We start from the raw sequence: 22,259 nt of genomic DNA, 5'->3' as shown, positions 1-22,259 counted from the left end.
AATATTTCATTTGCATCAGAACTGGGGTGCACCTTTGGCTTGCTTTCTACGCGTCACCTACTCCGAAGTGCTATAAAAAAAAAAATAAATAAATAAATAAAAATAGCTGGTTCACTTAAGATAGAGCCTTGGATGAGCCCTATTCTTACGAGACGTTTGTTTGGCGGCAGCTGATTGGCTGGTACCGGGAGGTAGGCAGCTCCCCGCCAATCAGCGACCCCCAAACTAACGTCTCGTAGGCATAGGGCTCATCCAAGAATCTACCTTAAGTGAACCAGTTATAGTACTAAACATGGAGGAAGCTCCTTCGGACGCTGTGTTTAGTACTAGCGCCTCGGAGATCAAAGTATAATATACATTCATTTATATATTGTGTGGGCGATAAAATTTACCATGTGGTGTTTAGTACTAGAAAACAAGCCAAAATAGTAGCAAAACTGTTTGTGACCCATAAAATATTTTCCTACAGCATTCCCCTTAAATGAAGGACATTATGTGCTGTCCTTTTAGCCTGTGACACCCAAACTGGCACGCAAGCATACATCCGTACATACCTGCCACCCTCCCAATGCGTTTCCTGTTGCAGTCAGAACCAAATGAAAACCTTCAAATTGGTCATTCACTTCACATTCGTTGCAGAGAACGGAACCATCTCCTCAAAAAGGTTAGTCTAAGAGAAGGTTTCTTTCTTCCTTTTAATTTTTTAACTCTTAAGAATTAATACACTCAATTTTACAAAGGCTCGTAAAGAAAGTGGAAAGTTTTGGATAACTTTTCTTATTCAATCAAAGAGCAAATGAAAAACAGTACAGAGACTATAACCAATTTTTTACAGATGTTAGATATAGAAATTATTGTTATTTATATTCTTCAAGTGTGAGATTAATTTGCTCAAGATTTTTTTTTCAATAGACTTAATCACAAATGGAAATATGTGCAGAAACTCATTTCTGTTACTAAAATAAGAGCAAAAGCTAGAATGGCTGGAAGGAAGAGAACCCTTTCTTCATAAAAGTCAGTACACTCGATCCTTTAGTTTTGTTTAGGTCGGAACAATGCAGTCCATATTGACCTCAATGAAATTTATTATCATGAAAGGACTTGATTTTATCAAAATGTAGAATATATTGTTTACGCAGGTGCCAGTCAGCTGGGAATAGAAATTCGTGATTGTGCTGGTGTTTGTGGCAATAATTCATATATTATTAAGCAAAAGAAAAACTAGCAAGGCAATGATTTATATATTGAGCAAAAGAAAAAACTAGCAGGAGTCAATGGTATAATTTTTAGTTTCGTAGAATTCACTCAGGTCGGTAGCGCCTGGACCCCACTGTCCTCCATTCCCACTTGCAATAGACCCTTTTTGTATGGTGTCAGCGTTAAAAATAATCACATTTACTCAAGCAGTTGGTAGGATAGTTTAAATCAAGCTGGCCTTATGCCAGCACGGGCCGTCGCCCTAAGGTAGCATTGTTAATATGGTAAGGTGTGAAAGGAGATAAGAGGTTTATTGTGGAACTATGGACTCCAAGAAAAAGATGTTCACTAAGAAGTGGAATTCATTGCGATCGGCGTCTGTTTCTGGAGGGCGAGACTGAAGTTGCAACAAGGAATTGTGTTTGGTGTAAACGGCAATTAGTCACAGTAATCCCCAGAATACGTAGATATGAAGTTCACTAAACAGACTAGAGTTTCCTAAGGTAGTTTTCTGGACTCTGACTGATCATTATCTATACTCGTGCCGTGTGACAATGTCTGGAGAAAAACCTAACTGCATGAACCGATGATGTTACTCTTCTGTCAGTAGTTCCTTCTCCCAGTCTTAGGAATGGGGTATGGAAATTATGCCAAAGGCCAAGCGCTGGGACCCATGAGATCATTCAGCGCTGAAACAAAAATTGGGAGTAGAAAGAGTTGAAAGGTGTAACAGGAGGAAAACCTCGCAGTTGCACTATGAAAAAAAAATGTTAAGAGAGGTTGGAGAGCAAGGTGGAACCAAGAGAATATGAATGGAGGTACAGTAACAGGAATGAAAAGGGTTGCAGCTAGGTACCAATGGAACGCTGCGATGAACCTTAAGTGATGTCTACAACACCGCGTGAGGTGCACTGACAGCACTAAACCGGGTCCCCAGCCCCTTTCTCTCAGGTCTGTGGTTGCAGAATCCTTGAATCGAGATCTGACACGTGTTCATCAGTGGAGCAGGCTTTGGGCATGAAGCTTAATCCTTCTAAACCTTAAAGTAAGATAGTCAGTCGATGACTATTACTTCTGCCATTGCATTCTGATTTGCATTTAAATGACATGGTTTTAAATGTCAGTGACTTAAGATTTTAGGAGTAACTATTGATAATACACTGACCAGAGAAGTATATATGTAATATTGCTTCCTCTGTTTCTCAAAAAGGTTTCCGATTCTTTCGTGATGATGCTATTATATCTGTTTTAAGTTCTTCCTTGTTTGGAGTACTGGTCCCCAGTGCGGTCTTCCGGCGCCGATTCTCATTATAATCAAGCTCTTTAACAGAGTTATGTCATCAGTGAAGCTTATTTTTCCAAGTCTTATTGTTGACTTGTGGCATAGACGTAGAGTGAGTTCATTATGTTTATTGCATAAACATAATGAACTCACAACGACAAATATACTCTGCAGGCTGCTGCTGCAAACAGTGTGTCGTTTTATAGTATCAGATTTAATACTACTCAGTTTGCTAGGAGTTTTATCTTGGCTACAATTAAAATATTGAATAGTTTTCCTAGTGCTGTTATGGAATCTGAACTACGAATGTTTCATCAAGGAGTAGATCATTCCTACTTTCTGTTGAACTCATGCGCATGGGTTTTATTTTTTATGCTTTCATAATAATCTATTTTCCATCTTTTCCTACAACTTGTCTCTCTATAAAGCCCTCTTGGGTTTATAGTCTGTTGATTCTATCCATACGGGTTTAAAATTGAAGAAAGAGAGAAAAGGCACTTTTGATCCATTCAATAACAGGTGACTTCAAAGAATGAGAAATGGTTGCTGGTAAACAGCATTCGCGACCATCACAGACACATACAACATATTTTAGGAAGCTGGTCAGAGTGACAATGGCCCCCGAAAACCTCACAGGTTGGGTGAACTTTTAATTGCCATGAGACGTGAAGTATGATATGCAATCCTACTGTGTGAAATGCAATGTGGAACCATTTATCTAATCTTTTTTTCTGTGTGCAACAAGGATAGTATACGGCCAATAAACTCCACATTTCATTATTACGAAAACTTAAAGAAGAAAACGTACAGGATTACTATGTACTTGGTAAGAGTATTTGAAAATAGCCATCAATTTTGACGTGAGGTACTACACTAGGATACGATAACCTATGATGATTTCAATTTACAGAACGCAAAGAGACAGAGAGAGGGGATACATAGGTAGTAGAGGAAGAAGAGAAGAACATTGGAGATGCGGGACAAGAGAGCGCGGCAGATCTTATTCTTTTTCCTCCTCGCTTCGATTTTTGATGGTAAGTGAAATATAAAATTCAATTAAAAACATAGATTAACGCTCGGCGAAAAAAAAATTTGAAATGTCAAAAATATATGAAGTTAAAAAGTAACCATAATTGGAATAATTTAATTAAACTACAGCGAATAATAATGACTTTCACTTTAACAATTTAACTATAATTTTGTTAAATCAGAAGATAAAATTGAGGAAAAGGATTTTGAATAACAGAAAATAAAAGATAAAAAATAAAATAAAAACAAAGTTTAAATAAAAACGAAATAATGTTTTGTCTTGTTTTTAGCATTTCACGAACTTCCAACTAAAGAAAAGCTCAATGAATATTGCTTCTAAATTTGTGAAAGATTTAACATAGTCTCTTCTCCACCTTATGTTATTTCACTCTTTCGTACATACTCTGTCCTCATTACTTCTCTTTTCCTATGGATTTATCTACATCCCCAGTTTTCTAGATATATGATACATAAAGTCAGTCAAGTTAGTATTGTTTCTTTCGTTACTCTAAACTAAACTTTCTCTTCCATCTCCAACCTCTTTTTTTTTTATTTAACCCATGAGATGGGGAAATTGCAAAGATGACATAACACTAACTTGTAGCACCCCACTGTTTACTGCAAACTCACTCGACAAGACTCCATTAACATTAACTTTGCGTCTGCTTCGTTCATGGATAATTTCATATACTTTTACATATCTTATGAGAATGCCATGCTAACGCAGGACCTTTTATAATATAGGTCTACTGACGCCGTCTAATTCCTGCCTGCCTTCTCATATAAGAAAAAAAAAAAAGACAGCAGGACGGGACTTTTATATCCCAGTTACTACTGCAGTGTTTTATCACAAATATAGCTTCTCTGAAACTGTTGGGTTTTCTAAAAGAGTGCTAATTTATATCGAAGTATAGTTTAGTCAGTGAATAAGGCATCATTTCATTTTCTGCTTAAATCATCTCAATCATAGCCCACCTCCCAAGTCCCTTAATATTAATTCCAATCCAAAAAAAGGCTTGATTCACAGGTAAATTCAGGTCTTCATCAGCACCAGGCATATTAATCAAAATATCCCTCATATCTAATGTGCTCCCGATTTTATCTCTTTCTCTTATTACAGACAAACGAATACCATCTTTTGACAGATATTTAATAGTTATTCATCGACAATCTTTTACAGTTCTGCAGGTTACATAAATCTATCAGCAAAGCCCCACAGCCATCCCTTCCACGTCCAAGTTTATCCAGGAATTCTCTCTTATTACTTGCTGAACTCTGTTCAATTTTTGTAAAATTGAGTACTCAACACATTCGATTTTGCGACCTTTGCCTCCTACCTGAAATTTCCTACAAGTACCCTTTGTTTTTGTCTACTTTTATCATGTTGTCTCTAACCACAAATCTGTTTTCACACTGAACTTAAAAAACATCTCGATATTCATCTTCAACCGAGTATTCTGTCAACATTTTAGCGGGGAGCTTTGAACATCTGGTCCTCTGTAGCTTCAGAAATATCTCGCCATTCTTTTTCTTTCTTAGTTAATGGTCATCCTCCAAACATCTAAAAGTTGACGCCGATTAGACAACAATGCTTAATGACATAACCCTTCTCACCTTGATCTCAGGTCCCAAATCCAGGTACAAGAAGCTGAGCCAACTAGACCTGGTGCTCGCTAAGAAGCATGAGTCCATCTTTCTGACGATATTTACGTAAAATACCCAGTTACCCTAATATAAATTTTTTTTCAGATATAACTGCTCAAGAAATTACCGTCAGTCCTGCTAATGTAACAACAATTGCAGGTAAGAAGACTTATCCAATAACAATAATAATAACAATAATAATAATAATTAATAATAATAATACAGGCGAGAAAACAGAATTCGAGAGCTTTCGAGGGCTGCTGCTCCCTTTGTCAGAAGAGGAAACGTGAGTGAGGGTTAGTCTTGAGACTGCATAATATGAGGTCCTTGCAGATCTCACGAGGTGTCCATTCCCTGTACAGAAAAGGCGGCAACCTACAGGCTTTCATCTGTGGTGGGATTGCGATTGTGTATGGTGCTTTTACGTTGCATGGAACCAGTGGTTATTCAGCAACGGGACCAACGAACCACGACGAGAGTGAACTTCTATCACCAGAAATACACATCTCTCGCTCCTCAATGGAATGGCCGAGAATCGAACCTGCGACCACCGAGGGATTGCGATTACTAGTTTAATGTTGTCAAAAACAGAAAATGTATCAATATTTGCCTCTTAACCCTGTGAGTATCCACTCTGCGGCTTGTTTAGTACAAGGCCGTTGGGAATTACCATAAAAACAGAAAACAAAAGACTAAATATCATAATTTAATGACATCTAAGAAATATCAATCTTAGATAACGACCGCCGCAAACCTTTGGGTGTCACTAGGAAAGATCCATCCGGGTTTTTTGGGTGAGGTTAAAACCCGTGGAGGTCACTATTTAGGTAAGAACCATCCGGTTTCCATTATGACATAATTCGTATTGATCCTGCCTAAACTAGTAAAGTATTTGTTCCAAACCAGAATTAATGAGTGGACTTCCACAAACCTGAATTTTTGTTTAAATATGCATCTTTGGTTTTCATCCCAACAATGAATTGCTAAATAATTTGATGTCATTTGTTTTCAGTTTTTTTTATGTAAAGAGACACGTTTGTCACAATACCTGCCAGTTTCGACGACATAAGAAAAGTTACAATTCTCACATTTTTTTTAAAACGCTTCCCTTGCATTCTCTTTTTCATCTTTATCTGCGGTCACATTCTTTCATACATTACTTCTAATAATGAATTTGAAACCACACAAAATTAGAGTTTTTCTTTCATGCTCTTTTATAAACCATGGGAGATAAACTAAATTTGCGAAAAAAAATTCTAATGAAAATCATTTTCAAATCTAAATATTCAGGGTTACATATCCTAAAATCTCTTTCAAATTATCCAACTAACGTTCCTTTGTTAACTGCACTATCATGAAATTAAAACATTTACTAGCATCTGATATTTTTGTAATATAAGTTATTCCTTCTTGGAAACCTGAATTAACGGTGCGGTTGGAGAAGCGATATGGGTACTGTTTATTTGTGTGACCAACATTTATCTGGCAATCATAATTCCGATCCAGGTTAAAACCTATTAGGTAGACTCTCAAATATAACGAAAATTGGCCTGGTGAGTAGGTCTGTAGAAGGCATTACATCAAACAAGCATGCGAGTAATCTTCGTTTACATTTCTTCTGACAAAGCAGTCAGCAGCTTTCACAAGCTAAGAAGACCTCTGTAGTCTTGTAATAATGTACCTCTAAAACCTTCACAAAAGGGGTCATTTAATCTTCTGCGATTGTCAGAACATGATATTCTTTAAATGGAAATAGCAATGACAATAAATGCAGAATAAACATCAGCATCAAGTATACCAATATTCGGAGCATTCCAGTGATTTGACATAAATAATAAAATTAAAATGGTAATGATGGGAAATACTAAGCAATGAAATGATAAAGCTGAACCACACTTCTCATCTACTGCTGCTACCGACAGAGGAAACTACCACCCCCTACCCGGAGGAAGGTTCGAGTTGCACCAAGAATGGCCGGTTGCCGAAATATTGGCTGGTATCGGACACCAGATGCTGTTGGTAAGTTCATTTTATAATTGTTTGTGTATATCATATTTCTTCACTTGTTGTTTTACTTATCTGTTTATTTACTTACTGAGTATTAGAGCATTGTCCCTTATATGGAGTGGCCTCAGAGGAACAATAATACAACTGTCACTGCCACATCCATATTTTAGCTGGTGAATCGTGTAAGAATCTCATCAACAGTGCATTTCATTCCATTATCATTTACCCATCTTTATTTTCTACACAATACCCGCATTCTCTCATGTGGAACACTGTTTTGCAAGTTAATGGATTGTGCAATAATTCCATATTTTAATTAACATTAAAAAAGATACCTTTGGTCAAAGCAGTACCAGCCAACTCACCGGATATCGATCACAGACGAGAGAAAACATATACGCTCGTTTTATATTTATAAAAATTATATAAACATTCAGTTGTGCGCCCGTTATCATAAACAGTAAATTAGCTGATAAGAAGTCACTCAAGTGCAGTGGGCTGTTGGCCACAATGGAGAAGGCCATGGGGCTAGCAACCTCATTCCTACCATAGGACTTGCTTAAAATCGGAAGGCTAACGCGTTAATAATAATAATAATAAAAGCTCTCGAAAGTGTGATGTGTAATATATACCCTTGCATAACTAAGCTGAGAGAGAGAGAGAGAGAGAGAGAGAGAGAGAGAGAGAGAGAGAGAGAGAGAGAGAGAGAGAGAGAGAGTTTTCGTGTCAAGTTTTACTATTTATAGAACATTACAGAAAATAAAGTAAGAGAGAGAGACGGAGATATTTTAACACGTTTAAGTTTTACAAATAACCAAATACACAGTAAATAAAGTGCTGAGAGAGAGAGAGAGAGAGAGAGAGAGAGAGAGAGAGAGAGAGAGAGAGAGAGAGAGAGAAGAGAACGTAGTTTGATAAAAGACATGCTAGTTAGCACATAGCCTCATCAGACCGATGGGACCCCACTGAGAAAGAAATTGACCAGGATCTTTGAAGCTCATTCACAAAAACGTTCTTTTTTTCCTTTCCTGCCGAGAATCAACAGTAGAGAATATTTTATTTACCGGTAGAATAATTTAACATTTTCAGTCGCTTATGAACGTTTTCTCTTCAGTAAGTTTCTCATAATGAAATATAAATATTTACTGCCATTCGTGTATGCATACATGACGTATATTTGTATGTATGTATGCATGCATTTTTACATAAACGATACAACACTTCGCAGTAGGAATGAATATGATACTTTCTATGCAAGATAAATATCCGTTCTCATAATGAAATATAAATATTTACTGCCATTCGTGTATGCATACATGACGTATATTTGTATGTATGTATGCATGCATTTTTACATAAACGATAAAACACTTCGCAGTAGGAATGAATATGATACTTTCTATGCAAGATAAATATCCGTTAAGGAAATGCATTGGTAAATTTGACCTACGGACTATCGTCTGCATAAGCACCCCATTCCACTTTTCCTTCTGTCTTACTCAAACCAGTATCTCGTTCAATTCCGTGGCATCTGCCAAGAAACCTATTCACCCTTCTTTCCAAAAATTATTAACATTTCTCTTACCAATGCTTCGTCTCAGCCACACTGACTCAACAGAGCAAAAGATTGCATTCTATAGGTGTTCCATTAGGCCATTTGTTTTCCAAAGCTTCCCCGATTGTGTCAGCAAGCTCTATGCTATCCAACTATCACCCCGCTCAACGACTGGCTCTGTTCTATCTCTTTCTGCATTATATTTCACTTGACATATTGAACTATTCTTTTTAAAGGTGCAGACATGGTCGAGTGAGGTGTTTTGAAATGCAATGCCCCGAAGCACCAACCAACACCACAGGGTGCTTCTCGCGAGTCACCTGCGGCTGTACCACGTAAGTTTCAACGTTCAAAAAGTATTATTAGCATTATTTATTATTATGGTTATTACTATTAGTATTATTATTAATTAGGGAGCACGCCGATATGCTATGCACCTGGCTGCCATGCTTGTAAGGAATGAAACGGGCTTCTATTGTGTTTTCCTCCAAGAATATACCACATTGCTTTTTATCGTAGTGAGGGACTATCATATATTTTCTCCCAGTCACGCTAACCAGTTTTATATTAGTTTTATTGTTGTAAATACAATTAGTTAAACTAAAAACTCAGAGTTTTCCGAAATCACCAAACGCCCCCCCCCCCTCCCCCAGCTCTCTCTCTCTCTCTCTCTCTCTCTCTCTGAAGCAGGCCTTCAGCAGTATTTAATCTAATAAGTTTTTGCGTGATCTCAAGGACAGAATCGTTGATGGTCTCGCGTTGTCCAGTAAGTTGCCTGGATCTCCAGTGTATCCCATTGATTAACGAAGGTCTTCCACGTAAATACGTATTAGTATGTTACAGTAGATTATGCGAAATCCATCACGAAATCCCCAGGGAATATGTGAAATGACCAATTCACTTAGGAACATTTGATCCTCTCACTAAAACACGGTGAAACAGTGATTCATCTACACTGACTTGCCGTGTTTAGTACTAGCCGGGCACGCATCTGGAACGCATATTTCCCAAGTCTGGAAGAGTATAGGGATAGGGGAAAATTAGGACCAATTCAAAGCACGAGGAGCTGATACATGACGTCACAAGCCACGCCTTTTAGCTCCTCAGTCAGGATGCCGAAGAAAAACTTCCCAAATTGACAGTTGACGGGTTGTATGACTTATCCATTTTATTCAGATATATCTAGACATCATACAACACTAATTTAACAACAATATTCTTCAAACATACACCGTAAAATATATGTTTTTGGCTTCTCCCTCTTGGTAATAGTGCTCAGTGCACGTTTATTCCTGCTCGCAAATTCGACATTTACTGCATAAATAATATTTTCATCGCGAGTTTCTAAATTATGTACTTGGCAATTCATGTTAAATGCCATTTATAAAGATTTGCGGTAACAAACAATATACAAGATGGTAAAAATAATGGTATCTGACCTGTTTGTAGTGGAAATAGAGAGGGAGTACGGTTACACTACGGATTTCTAGGGACATGCTATTTCGTAGTAATATTGTATACGTATGATGATGGACAATTAAGATTCAACTCTCCTGATCACATTTATTCGCCATATAATTCCCGGAGTCACACCTAGGGCAAGTATATTTATACTTGGCCACTAGCTGATCCAGGGGAGGGGCCACCTGGCCACGTGCCTCGCCCCATGAAAAATAATAACAAAATAATAATATTGAAGATTTAGATAATAATGACATAAATGAGAAATATAACAATGGGGAAAAAATAAAAGCTTATAGAAATAATAAAATTAAAAAAAATATAATAACAATCTAAACGATAATAATAATGGGTTCGTTATTCCTGATAGAACAGGCAATTACTGTCAATTCATAATTTCTATTTAAAATACTGAATGATATGCAGAATATATATTGTATTATGATACAACAGAAGTACTACTTCACGCGAAGCTAGTATTTCCCAGTAGCTTTTACAAAAGTCGCCTATCATCCATCTCTTTTACTGCCAAAACAGTAGGATACTCCATTACATGCAAATAAAATACGTAATTTTATACATATATGTATACACAATTATATATATATATATATATATATATATATATATATATATATATCACATATATATATATATATATATATATATATATATATATATATTATATATATAGTGTTTATTTGTATAGTGTTTTTTAGGTTGCAACCAGTGTTTATTCAGCTACGGGACCACCAGATTTACGTGACTTCCGAACAACTTCGAGAGTGAACGTCTGTCACCAGAAATACACATCTCTCACACCACAATGGAATGCGCAAGAATCGAACTCGCGGCCACCGAGGTGGCACGCCAAGATCATACCGATCACGAAACTGAGGCGCGCGCACACACACACACATAAATATATATATATATATATATATATATATATATATATATATATATATATATATATATATATATATATATATATATATATAATGAAAATTGGTGACTACCACTCACGAGATTTTTCTGGTTCCGCTAGTGTACTCGGCCCAGGTCTAACTCTGGGACTTCTGTTGGATCTACAAAGAGGCTCTTTAATCTAAATGATTCATGCCATGGAAAATTTGTTCAAGAGTATATTCTCTAAATGACTTGTGTCATGCAGAATCTGTTCATAAAAATATTCTCTATACAATTAGTCCCATGGAGACTGTTCATGAGAATTTTCTCTAAGTGATTCGTGGCATGGAGAATTTGTTCATGAGAATAATAAACCTACCAGATAGACAGAGAATACCCTCTGGCAGTAAAACTAAACCAGAGCCGAAGAAGACTGGACCGTAATCCTCCAAATATGGGGAATATGGCTTAACCAGCAGAGCTTGCAAGCACTCCCTCAGAGCAGGAAAACAAAAAAAAAACAATACCAGTATACTTATCGCAGCTACAGGCAACAAGAGACCTACAGATAAAGCACCCAGCCAACGTAACCTCAATCAACGGCTCAGAAAACACATTTTCTCTCCGTCTTTGTCGGCACAATACGTAAACTTCCGGGAGAAGGGGAAGGGAAGGCTAAAGTGACTAGGTTTGAATAGAAAACCAGAAACAATAAGTGCGTGTTTCATGAAAAACGGGCGGTGAGGAGAATTCAACGAAGACCGTAACGAAGAAAGCCCAAGCGGCTTAATACAGTATTTGTAATAATGTAATTAATGAAATAAACAAAGACAACATACTGACATTATATATACATATATACATACATACACACACACACACACACACACACACTATATATATATATATATATAATATATATATATATATATATGTAAAAGAGGGACCACATACACATATTTATGTATATAATGTATGTGATATATATATATATATATATATATATATATATATATATATATATATACATACATATATAACACACACATATATATATATATATATATAGTCATAAACCAACTTGGTTCTCTAGGTTCTTAAGAACGAAAAAAAGGAAAAAAAGGGACTGGATTAACCTGCAGCAGTCGAGACAAACCACGGAGAGAGGAGTGGAACACCAAAAAAAAAAAAAAAAAAAAAAAAAAAAAAATACGAGAATAACAAATATTATTTAATAACAAATTATCTACATATGTAGAAGTGAGCCATGGTTTATAAATAAAAGTAAATCATCATTACCAATAATAAATTGAATAAATAGAGTCAGTCAAATAAATAAATGAAAAGTTATGTAGCCGAGCAGTTACTTTACCAAAATTAATCATCGAAGTACAATAACATAACAAAGAATAACAACCATTACTTGAATCAGAATAAAAAATCTATACAATCCAATAAATGGCGACATCACAAAAAGTCAGGCAGCATAAGCATTAACAATATGAAACAGCACTGCAATATCAAACAATCATTAAGCACCAAAATATACAAATAAACAAATCAAACAATCATTAAGCAGCAAAATATACAAATAAACAATACTCAAGCAGCATTAATAATTACAATAAATGATTAACAGGCAGTATACAAATACAACAAAATCGCAGCACAAAACACAATACCCAAACGGTATGACAAATAATCCCGGACAGCAAAAGTACACCACACAGAAAAACTATCTCCGTAGAGATGCCGAGACAGACACAGCTGTCAGACACAAAACTAGACTGACCAATAGGGCCATACTCAAAATAAAAGTCGTTCCTCAGAATACTACAACAACGCCATGATAGACGATGTCCCTGCAACGAATGTCGCCCCCCAGACGACGAAAATACAAGCTGCGGTATGCTGGCTGGTACCTCAGGTAAGCACACCCGAGGTTCTGCTGCTGAGACCCTGACTGCCTCTGACTGACTACTCGCTGCCGTCTAAACCTTGACTGCCGCTAACAAAGCGAACACGACAGAAGTCACCTTAAGCCACACAAAAACAAGCACCACTGGGCAAGGAGAGCGCAACCACAAGGGAACAAGCGCGAACGACTGTCCCAAGAAAAACAAGCAATCGCTAACCCTTACAATATATATATATATATATATATAGTATATATTATATATATATAATATATATTTAATTATAATTATTATATATACATATACATATATATATATATATGTATATCTACCTACTAATCTATCTATCTATCTATGCTACTATCTATCTATATATATATATATTACGTATAATATATATATATAAATATATATTATATATAGTATATATATATATATATATAACGTATATATATATATATATATATATATATATATATATGGCAATTAAATTAATTGATGAAGTCACACTATCCCTCTTATGTATCTGTAAAAAGTGACCGCAGTGACCAGTAGATTATATATATATATATATATATATATATATATATATAATATATATATATATATATATTATATTATTTATACACACACACACACATATATATATATATATATATATATATATATATATATATATATATATATATAATATATATATGCATATATTTTACGCAACGTCCCTTTTTTCCATGCATTAAACTCAAAATTCTAACATGTTCATAGGAGCAGCAAATAATATTCATGCTGAACATCGCTGTCCAACTTCACATTTTGACCATAGAACGATTGTATTACGTACCAAGTGCAGACTTAACAACAACCACGTTGGCTGTCAGTCAATAACGAAACCCCTCCTCTCAGTGTGACCTATCGCTACTTGGAAATTCACAAGCAAACTGAGAAAACAAATAGCAAATTAATCAACGTCTCTCCAAGCGAAGACGAGCTATAAACAAGTCTTCATTAAGATGAGGAACGAACAGACTGATAATCGTTATTTGCAGACATTTTTTATGCTGGAAAGTAGACCTATCAAGCAAAATAGATATACTGAGCAATATTTACGATATATTATGTTAAAATCAGGAAACCACTGAGTAAGTTAAATCCTGTCAAGGCAAAAAAAAAAAAAAAAAATTATTTAATTCGTGATTTTTTTTCTTTTGCTGATTACTGAAAATTCCAACGCGCGCACACAAAGACATTTCCTTAACTATATGATGCAAACATCGTTTAATATATAGTTCAATATATCTACGGATGTTTTATAAATGAAAAGTGGTCAAAAGGCAACGGTACGATTCCTCCGAGGACGAAGCACTTGTCAGATATGTTAAATACGCACGCACGCACACACACACACACACACACACCACACACATATATATATATATATATATTATATATATATATATATATATTATATATATATATATATATATACTATAGAATTGGCTTGCATGGAAGACCCTCTCATTGTTTGTAAGCAAATGCATATTTTGTTGTACATACACTTCAAGCACATTTCAGTCCACACGCAATACAAACAAGCAAACGTACATACACACACACATACATGCTGCATCACACCAAAGCAAATAAGGTGCTTTTAAAAGCTAAAAATATACACAATTTTTACTTTGAAAAATTACAAATATATACAAAGCACACATTGACTAGCTCGTCCAACGAGGAACTACCTTACTCTGAAAGGCACAAGTAGATATAGTGGGATCAGAAGCTTTTAAAAACAGCTGTCGAAATCTTGAACAATCCTGCGACAAATGAACATAATGTTTTGAATTTCATATATATAGATATTTTACAATTCTTACTCATTTTTTTGCTTACTCGGGGAGTAAGCCTACAAACTACCTTGTTGCTCTTCTTCTTACAGTTGTTGTTCTTGTAGGGGGTAGGAAAGCCCTATGGGGTAGGAAAGCCCTATGGAAAAGACTAAAATGGTCTGAATAAGGTGTTTCACGTTGAGCTAAAGATACAGGAACTTTAGGATTTATTTTAATTATTTATTTGAATGAAAAAATTTAATAAAAATAAAGAATGTGGATATTAAACAGTACAAAACAATTAGCACGTCCCACTGTCATGCTAAATCGAAAAGGGATCAAACTGTCACAACGTGATCACAGAAACCAATGAAAGGAAAGTTATAGTGAAGGTTCCTAACAGAACGAAAAAAAGTATAACGCAATAATCTTCGTAACGCAACATTACACGGGAGCAAGAATCTATAAAAGAGAAAAAGAAAACGTTCCAGAAAATAAAACGGTATAAAGAGAAAAAAAACACACACATACAAGATGTTCCAGGGCCCATTAGATGGGGTTCACAGCAGCATCCAGCAAAAGGGAACCCCCACCTCACACACACCCATCCTCCAACAAACCCCACCAACTGGGCCAAGGAGATCGCAACGCCCCCTGGAACGTGACACAACAGCACCAACAAACAGCCACTCAATTCTGTAACCTGGGTACTACTTTGTGTTTGATTTCTCTTTTGGAAGTTGCTGCACCGTATTCCAGAGGAACTGCGATCATTTTGGCCCATTCGATGGGGTTGACTGCAGGATGGGTGCTGACTGCTGTTCCCCCAAGCAAAAATGTTTCTTCGTTGGACAAGTGGTTTTCGTGCTCGCCTACTGATTCGGTAGTCCCGAGTTCGATTAACCACTCTACCAACGTGGAATCAGAGGAATTTGATTCCGGTGATTAGAAATTAATTTCTCAATATAATGTGGTTCGGATCCCACAATAAGCTGTAGGTCCCGTTGCTAAGTAACCAACTGGTTCCTACCCAAGTAAGAAATACCTAATCCTTCGGCCAGCCCAAGGAGAGCTGTTAATTAGCTCAATGGTCTGCTTAACCTAAGATATACTTAACATCCAAGAACGGAGGTGTCGCCCCCCCCCCCCCTTTCCCACAAACCCTGGAGAATTTTCTTATTAGAATATTCTGTAAATGATTTGTGCCATGAAGAATTTGTTCATGAGTATACTCTAAATAAGTCATGCCATAGAGAATTTGTTCATGAGAATATTCTCTAAATGATTTATGCCACGAATAATTCGTCAAGGAGTATATTCCTTAAATAATTAGTGCCATGGAGAATTTGTTCATGAGTATGTTCACTAAATGATTCGGGCCATGGAGAATTTGCTCATGAAAATAATCTCTAAATGATTTGTGCCAGGATGTTTGTTTTTGGGTATATTCTTTAAATACTTTGTGCAATGGAGAATCTGTTCACGAGTATATTCTCTAAATGATTTGTGGCATGAAGAATTTGTTCAGGAGAATATTCTTTACATATGTACCATTCCGAATCTGTTCATGAGAATTTTCTCTAAATGGAGAATTTGTTCATGAGAATATTCTCTAGATGATTCGTGCCACTGTGATTTTGACTTGTCACCAGGTGATGCTGCTGCCTCGTGTTCCAGAGGTGTTGTGATCTTCCTGGCCCATTAATGGGCTTGACTACAGGTTGGGTGTTCATTACTGTTCCCTCCAGCAGCAACCAGCATTGGGGTCAAAAAGATCGCAATGCCTCTGGAACACGATGCAGGATCATCAATCACTGGTAAACAAGTCAAACTCCTTCATAATTTTTGTTAACCATGGGTTGTTCCTTTAGCTGTGATGGCAAAGTCTAGTAACCAAGCTTTTTGTCGAGCATTCTTGGCGATTCTCTCGCTCCACCATCTGCTCTAGAACTTATCTTCTTTCAGTAAGGTCTCTATCGCCTTCCAAATAAGAAGGCAAGTCATTATAACAGATGGGTTACAGAATTCTGACTGCCTGTTTGTTGGTGCTCTTGTGGCACGTTCTGGGTGGCATTGCAATCTTTTTGGCTCATTCAAGGAGCTTGAATGCTGGAGGGGTGCTGACTGCTGCTCCCCCCAACAGCATCCAGCAACAGGAGCCCCCCCCCCTCCTCCCATACACCCATCCTGCAATCATCCACTTAGCATGGGCCAAGAAGATCGCAGTGCCTCTGGAACATGAAGCAACAGTATCATCAACTGCTGACCAGTCAAATCACTTCACAATTTTGGCTAATTATGGGCAGTTCCTTTATAGCTGTGTTGACAAGTTTTGTGATCAGGCCTTTTTGTCAGACATCCTCGGCAATTCTCTCATCTCCCTGAATTATATCCTTCAACATCTATGTTAGCACTTCTCATCTTTCAGTAAGTTTTAAATCACCTTCCAAATAAGTGTGTTATTACATCAGATTTTTACAGAATTCTGACTGGCTGTTTGTTGGTGTTATTGCATCACCTTCCAGGAGGTGTTGCAATCTTTTTGGCCCATTTGAGGGGTTTGATTGCAGGATAGGTGTTGACTGTTGCTCCCCCCCAAGAAGCATCCAGCAACAAGAGGCCCATCCTGCAGTCACCCACATTGAATGGGCCAAAGAGATCGCTATTCCTCTGGAACATGATGTAGAAGTATCATCAACTGGTGACCACTTTAAATCCTTCACAATTTTGGTTAATAATGGGCTGTTTCTTTGTAGCTGTGATGCCAAGTCTTGTGATCAGGCTTTTTGTCAGGCATCCTTGGCAATTCTCTTGTCTCGCTGAATTAGATCTTCAAACATCTGTGTTAGGACTTTTCTTTCAATAAGTTCTCCATCTCCTTCCTAAGGTCATTATAACAGATGGGTTACAGAATTCTGACAGACTGTTTGCTTATGCTGTTGTGTCATGTTTCAGGGGCCATTGCAATCTTTTTGGCCCATTCGATTGGGTTCACTGCAGGATGAGTGTTGACTGCTGCTTCCACCCCACCCCCCCAAACACACAGCATCCAGCAAAATGGAGGACCCCCACTTCCCACACACCCATCTCCCAACAAACGCCACTGACTGGGCCAAGGAGATCGCAACGCCCTTGGGAGTGTGATGCAACAGCACCAACAAATAACCATTCAAGAGTTCACTTTTTGAAGTTGCTGCATCGTGTTCCAGAGGAATTGCGATCTTATTGGCCCATACGATGGGGTTGAATGCAGGATGGGTGTTGACTGCTCCTCCCCCGAGCAACATCAAAGAGGGGTCAGTTTCCGGACAGGTAGACGAGTGTCTAAAAGCTGTAAAACCTATATATCAAAAATGAAAATTTTAAAACCATAACACAAACACCCAACATTCATGAATCACCTATTTTAGAATCTTCACTCCCCTTTTCTAGTCTTGAGGTATTTTATTTTCTTTTTTATTTCTTTGCATTTGTGTTTCTTTTATTCTGTTGGAAGGTTAGTTCAATACATTCTTACTTTGTAGATTTTAATGCATTTGATTTTAACAATGACATAACTTCCAAGTGCGTCAGAATTTATATTTGACTTTAAGCGAGATGAATTTTAATTGTCCATCATCATAGTCATTATATATAATGGCTATGCCTATCCACATGGACTTATATATGAATTCTTCTGTTAAAACAGGATATGTCTTATTAAAACACTCTGGTTTAAAGCTAAAGAGTATATTTTGGTGGAATGACATCCACCCTTATCAAGTAATGAATGCCAGAAGAAGTTACATTTATGGAATATATAATGGGAGATATGCCCTTAGGTGATACCTAGGGTCACCGCTAAGCCGGCATCGATTCTGTTAATTGCCCTAATCAGCTTCATCGTTGTCTTTAGGAAGATATTGTCTACATGGTCAGACTCCCAGGCTCCATTGGAAAGGTTGATCCTATTATCTTGTTTCTTTTTATCAGTGAAGATTCTACCATCTGACATTTGCATTAAGAACTGCTCTTGTATAAAATTCAGGATGAGTTCCACTCCATATTATGGTTCATGTTATCTATATGATGGAAAATTGCCAAATTATGTTGTCCATATCTAATTGAGTACTTATGTTGAGTTAATCTTTCGGAGAGAGATTTTCCTGCGAATCCATAATATGACTTATCACAATACCTACATGGGATTTCATTAACACCTGTCTCTAGAAACTAGTTTCTGCTGAACGCTTATTAAGGATTTTGCCAATGTATTTAGATAAGTGAAGATGAAAGGGTTGGGTTGGCGCAGTGTTGTCCAAACATTTTTGCTTATTGTACCCTTTATTACCTTCTCCTACTGTTACATAACCCGCCCTCGCCCACCGTGGCTGACCAAACTCAGTTTTATTTAGGATAATCATGCAAATAGTATATTAATTATGAAAAGACTGCATTATAGGAGTGTTGGTCAATAAATTCAAATTTATTACACAAATAAAAATGATGATTTAATAACAAAATGCTTGAAAATTACTTACACAACTTAATATGAGATGTGAGGCTGTTGTGTGTGTGTGCGGGTGTGTGTTCCTTTTTTGTTCACGTACTCTCATGATCTATGTTGCGTACCCCCAGGGGTACGCGGACCCCAGTTTGGACAACACTGGGTTGGCCTACGATTTGTGAGATCTCTCGTAAATTATCCATGTTAGGGATTATGATTTTGTTTGTGTATTTTTCCTTTTCTTTGTTTTCTGTGGGTTTGTAAAAAATGCTCTTTGCTTTATGTATGGCTTTTTCTATTATGTGTTTGTGGTATTTTAACAAGATAAATTGATTTCTGTTTGTTTCAAGTTTTTTGTTAAGAAAACCTGGGGAACAAATTCTCAGGGCTCTATGAAATAAGTTACTTGCTATGCTGAGTTTCACTGAAATGTCACGATAGCTGTAAAATTGTATGTATGAAAGTAAGAATGTCGCTTTCCTGAAGACAGTGAATTTGTAGTTGTTATTAGTTCTGATGATTAAGACATCTAAAAGGGGATTTGGTTATTGTTTTCCCATTTTACTTTAAATTTTATGCTTGAGACCTAGAAATTTCATTTTTGTCGAAAGACATCAAAATTGCCCCACTTGCTTTTCCAGTATGTTAAGATGTTGTTTACATAATGAAGCCAAATCATATCTGCAGGTTTGATATGGTTTATAATTGCTATTTCGAAATACTCCATATATAAGTTTGCTAACACAAGACTGAGTGGACTCCCCATACTGCAACCAAATTTTTTATGGTAAAAGTCATTGCCTAAAGATAGGTTGCATTATTTTATTCAATTCTATAGGGAAGTGGTCAGCAAATGGTTCAAGTTTATTTCTGAGGAACATTAATACATCTTTTATGGGTACTTCTGTGAAAAGGTAGTCTACCTGTTGGCTGAGAAGTTTTACATTATGTACAGGGATATTTGCGGAACAAAATTTGTTGCAAAAGCCTTCTGTATGCTTTATATAACTAGGGGAAACCAGTTTCTGAAGACATAGGTGTCTATGATATGCCATGTACGGATTGTGATAAGTCATACCATGGATTCACAGTAAAATCTCTCTCTAAAAGATTAACTTAACATAAGCACTGTTAGATATGGACAACATAGTTTCGGCAATTTTCCATCATATAAATAACATTAACCATACCATGGATTGGAACTCATCCCGAATTTCAGACAAGAGCAGCTGTCGATACAAATGTCAAATGGTAGAGTCTTCACTGATAAAAACAAGATAACAGGATCAACCTTTCCAATGGAGCCTGGGACTCTGACCATATAGACATGATCTTCCTTAAGGCATAAAGAAGTGGATTAAGACAATTAATAGAACCAATGTCAGCTTTGCGGTGACTCCAAGTATCCCCTAAGGGCATATTTCCCACTATATATTTTGCAAATGTAACTTCTTCTGTCATTCATTACTTGATAAGGGTGGAAGTCAGTCCACCAATATATTTTATATATATATATATATATATATATATATATATATATATCTTAATATATATATATATATATAATTATATGCATATTATTCATTAAATTTTAATTATACATATATGTGTTCATTTGTGTATTTGTACACACAAACACACAATACGTATGTACACACACACACACACACACACCATATATATATATATATATATATATATATATATATATATATATATATATATATATGTATACACATATATATATATATATATATATATATATATATATATATATATATATATATATATATGTTCATTTGTGTATTTGTACACATAAACACACATTTATGTACACACACACACACACTACATACATACATACATACATACATACACACACACACAAATATATATATATATATATATATATATTATATATATATATATATATATATATATACATATATATACGTATATATATATATATACATATATATATATACATACATGTACATAATATATATATATACATATATACATATATATGTGTTCCCAGATGGAAATGTGACTCCAGCGAGGAAGATAACTCGGGGGAAGATAGTCGCGAGAGACCCTTCACAGGACCGGGAAGAAGACCAGGCCCTTCGAGGACCGGACCACCCTCTTATCCCCCTGGAAGATGGGGGCGACCCTTTGGAGGGAGCGGCAGAGGAAAACCTTTTAGAAGACAGGGTATGCAGAAACCCGCAACGCAATGGCAGCCCTACATTGTGGATGGTAATCAAGTCTCCCAGACGATGGACTGTGCTGAAGAATTCCGGATATCTTTCATGGCTGGGGCACAGTGTTGGTTGCAACACACATTGATCTGAGAGGATAAATCGAATTCTTTAAAATAATAATAATAATAATGTGAGAGAGAGAGAGAGAGAGAGAGAGAGAGAGAGAGAGAGAGAGAGAGAGAGAGAGAGAGAGAGAGAGAGAGAATTTGCATAATTTTTCACTCAAAACAATATTAAAATATTTTAAAGGAGGAGGTGGACATTTGATTGCTCACCTAATCTAAAGGAATATTGTATTGATTTGGGAGAGAGAGAGAGAGAGAGAGAGAGAGAGAGAGAGAGAGGAATGCGGCTCATCTAATCATTTGGAATATTGTATTGATTTGGGTAATGCACGACTTATTTGTTCTGAAAAAAATGGCGTAAATTAATGTTTTTGGAAGTTGAAAGACAAGAATTTCCAAGCTTTATAATTGACTGAAGACTCAAAATAACGTAGATAAAATACACAGTATTGCAAAACTTTGATCTAATCATGCTGTTTCTTGACAAAATTAACATCTTTGCATTTGGGAATGCTTAATTTACCTTATTTTAAATGTCAAAAGTGAAGCATATTGCATCTTTTCAAAACCATTTTAGCTATGTTAAAAGATGATTCCGAGCACTCAAAAAAAATA

The 22,259-nt window shown here is 36.2% G+C and overlaps 1 protein-coding gene across 1 annotated transcript; it reads left to right on the top strand.

Annotated features, from left to right (window-relative positions):
• Positions 1-604: 604 nt before the first annotated feature.
• LOC135213944 (uncharacterized) lies at positions 605-21,917 on the top strand. Its single transcript, XM_064248030.1, has 6 exons — positions 605-664; positions 3,390-3,513; positions 5,258-5,311; positions 7,075-7,171; positions 8,951-9,049; positions 21,354-21,917. The coding sequence occupies exons 2-6, from the start codon at positions 3,453-3,455 to the stop codon at positions 21,667-21,669; spliced, it is 627 nt and encodes a 208-aa protein (XP_064104100.1). The 5' UTR covers positions 605-664; positions 3,390-3,452; the 3' UTR covers positions 21,670-21,917.
• The last annotated feature ends 342 nt before the right edge of the window (positions 21,918-22,259 follow it).

Source organism: Macrobrachium nipponense, chromosome 43 (assembly GCF_015104395.2).
Source record: "Macrobrachium nipponense isolate FS-2020 chromosome 43, ASM1510439v2, whole genome shotgun sequence".
NCBI classification, from domain to species: domain Eukaryota; kingdom Metazoa; phylum Arthropoda; class Malacostraca; order Decapoda; family Palaemonidae; genus Macrobrachium; species Macrobrachium nipponense.
The sequence above is the reverse complement of the archived record's forward strand: the minus strand, read 5'-3'. Positions and strand labels throughout refer to the sequence as shown.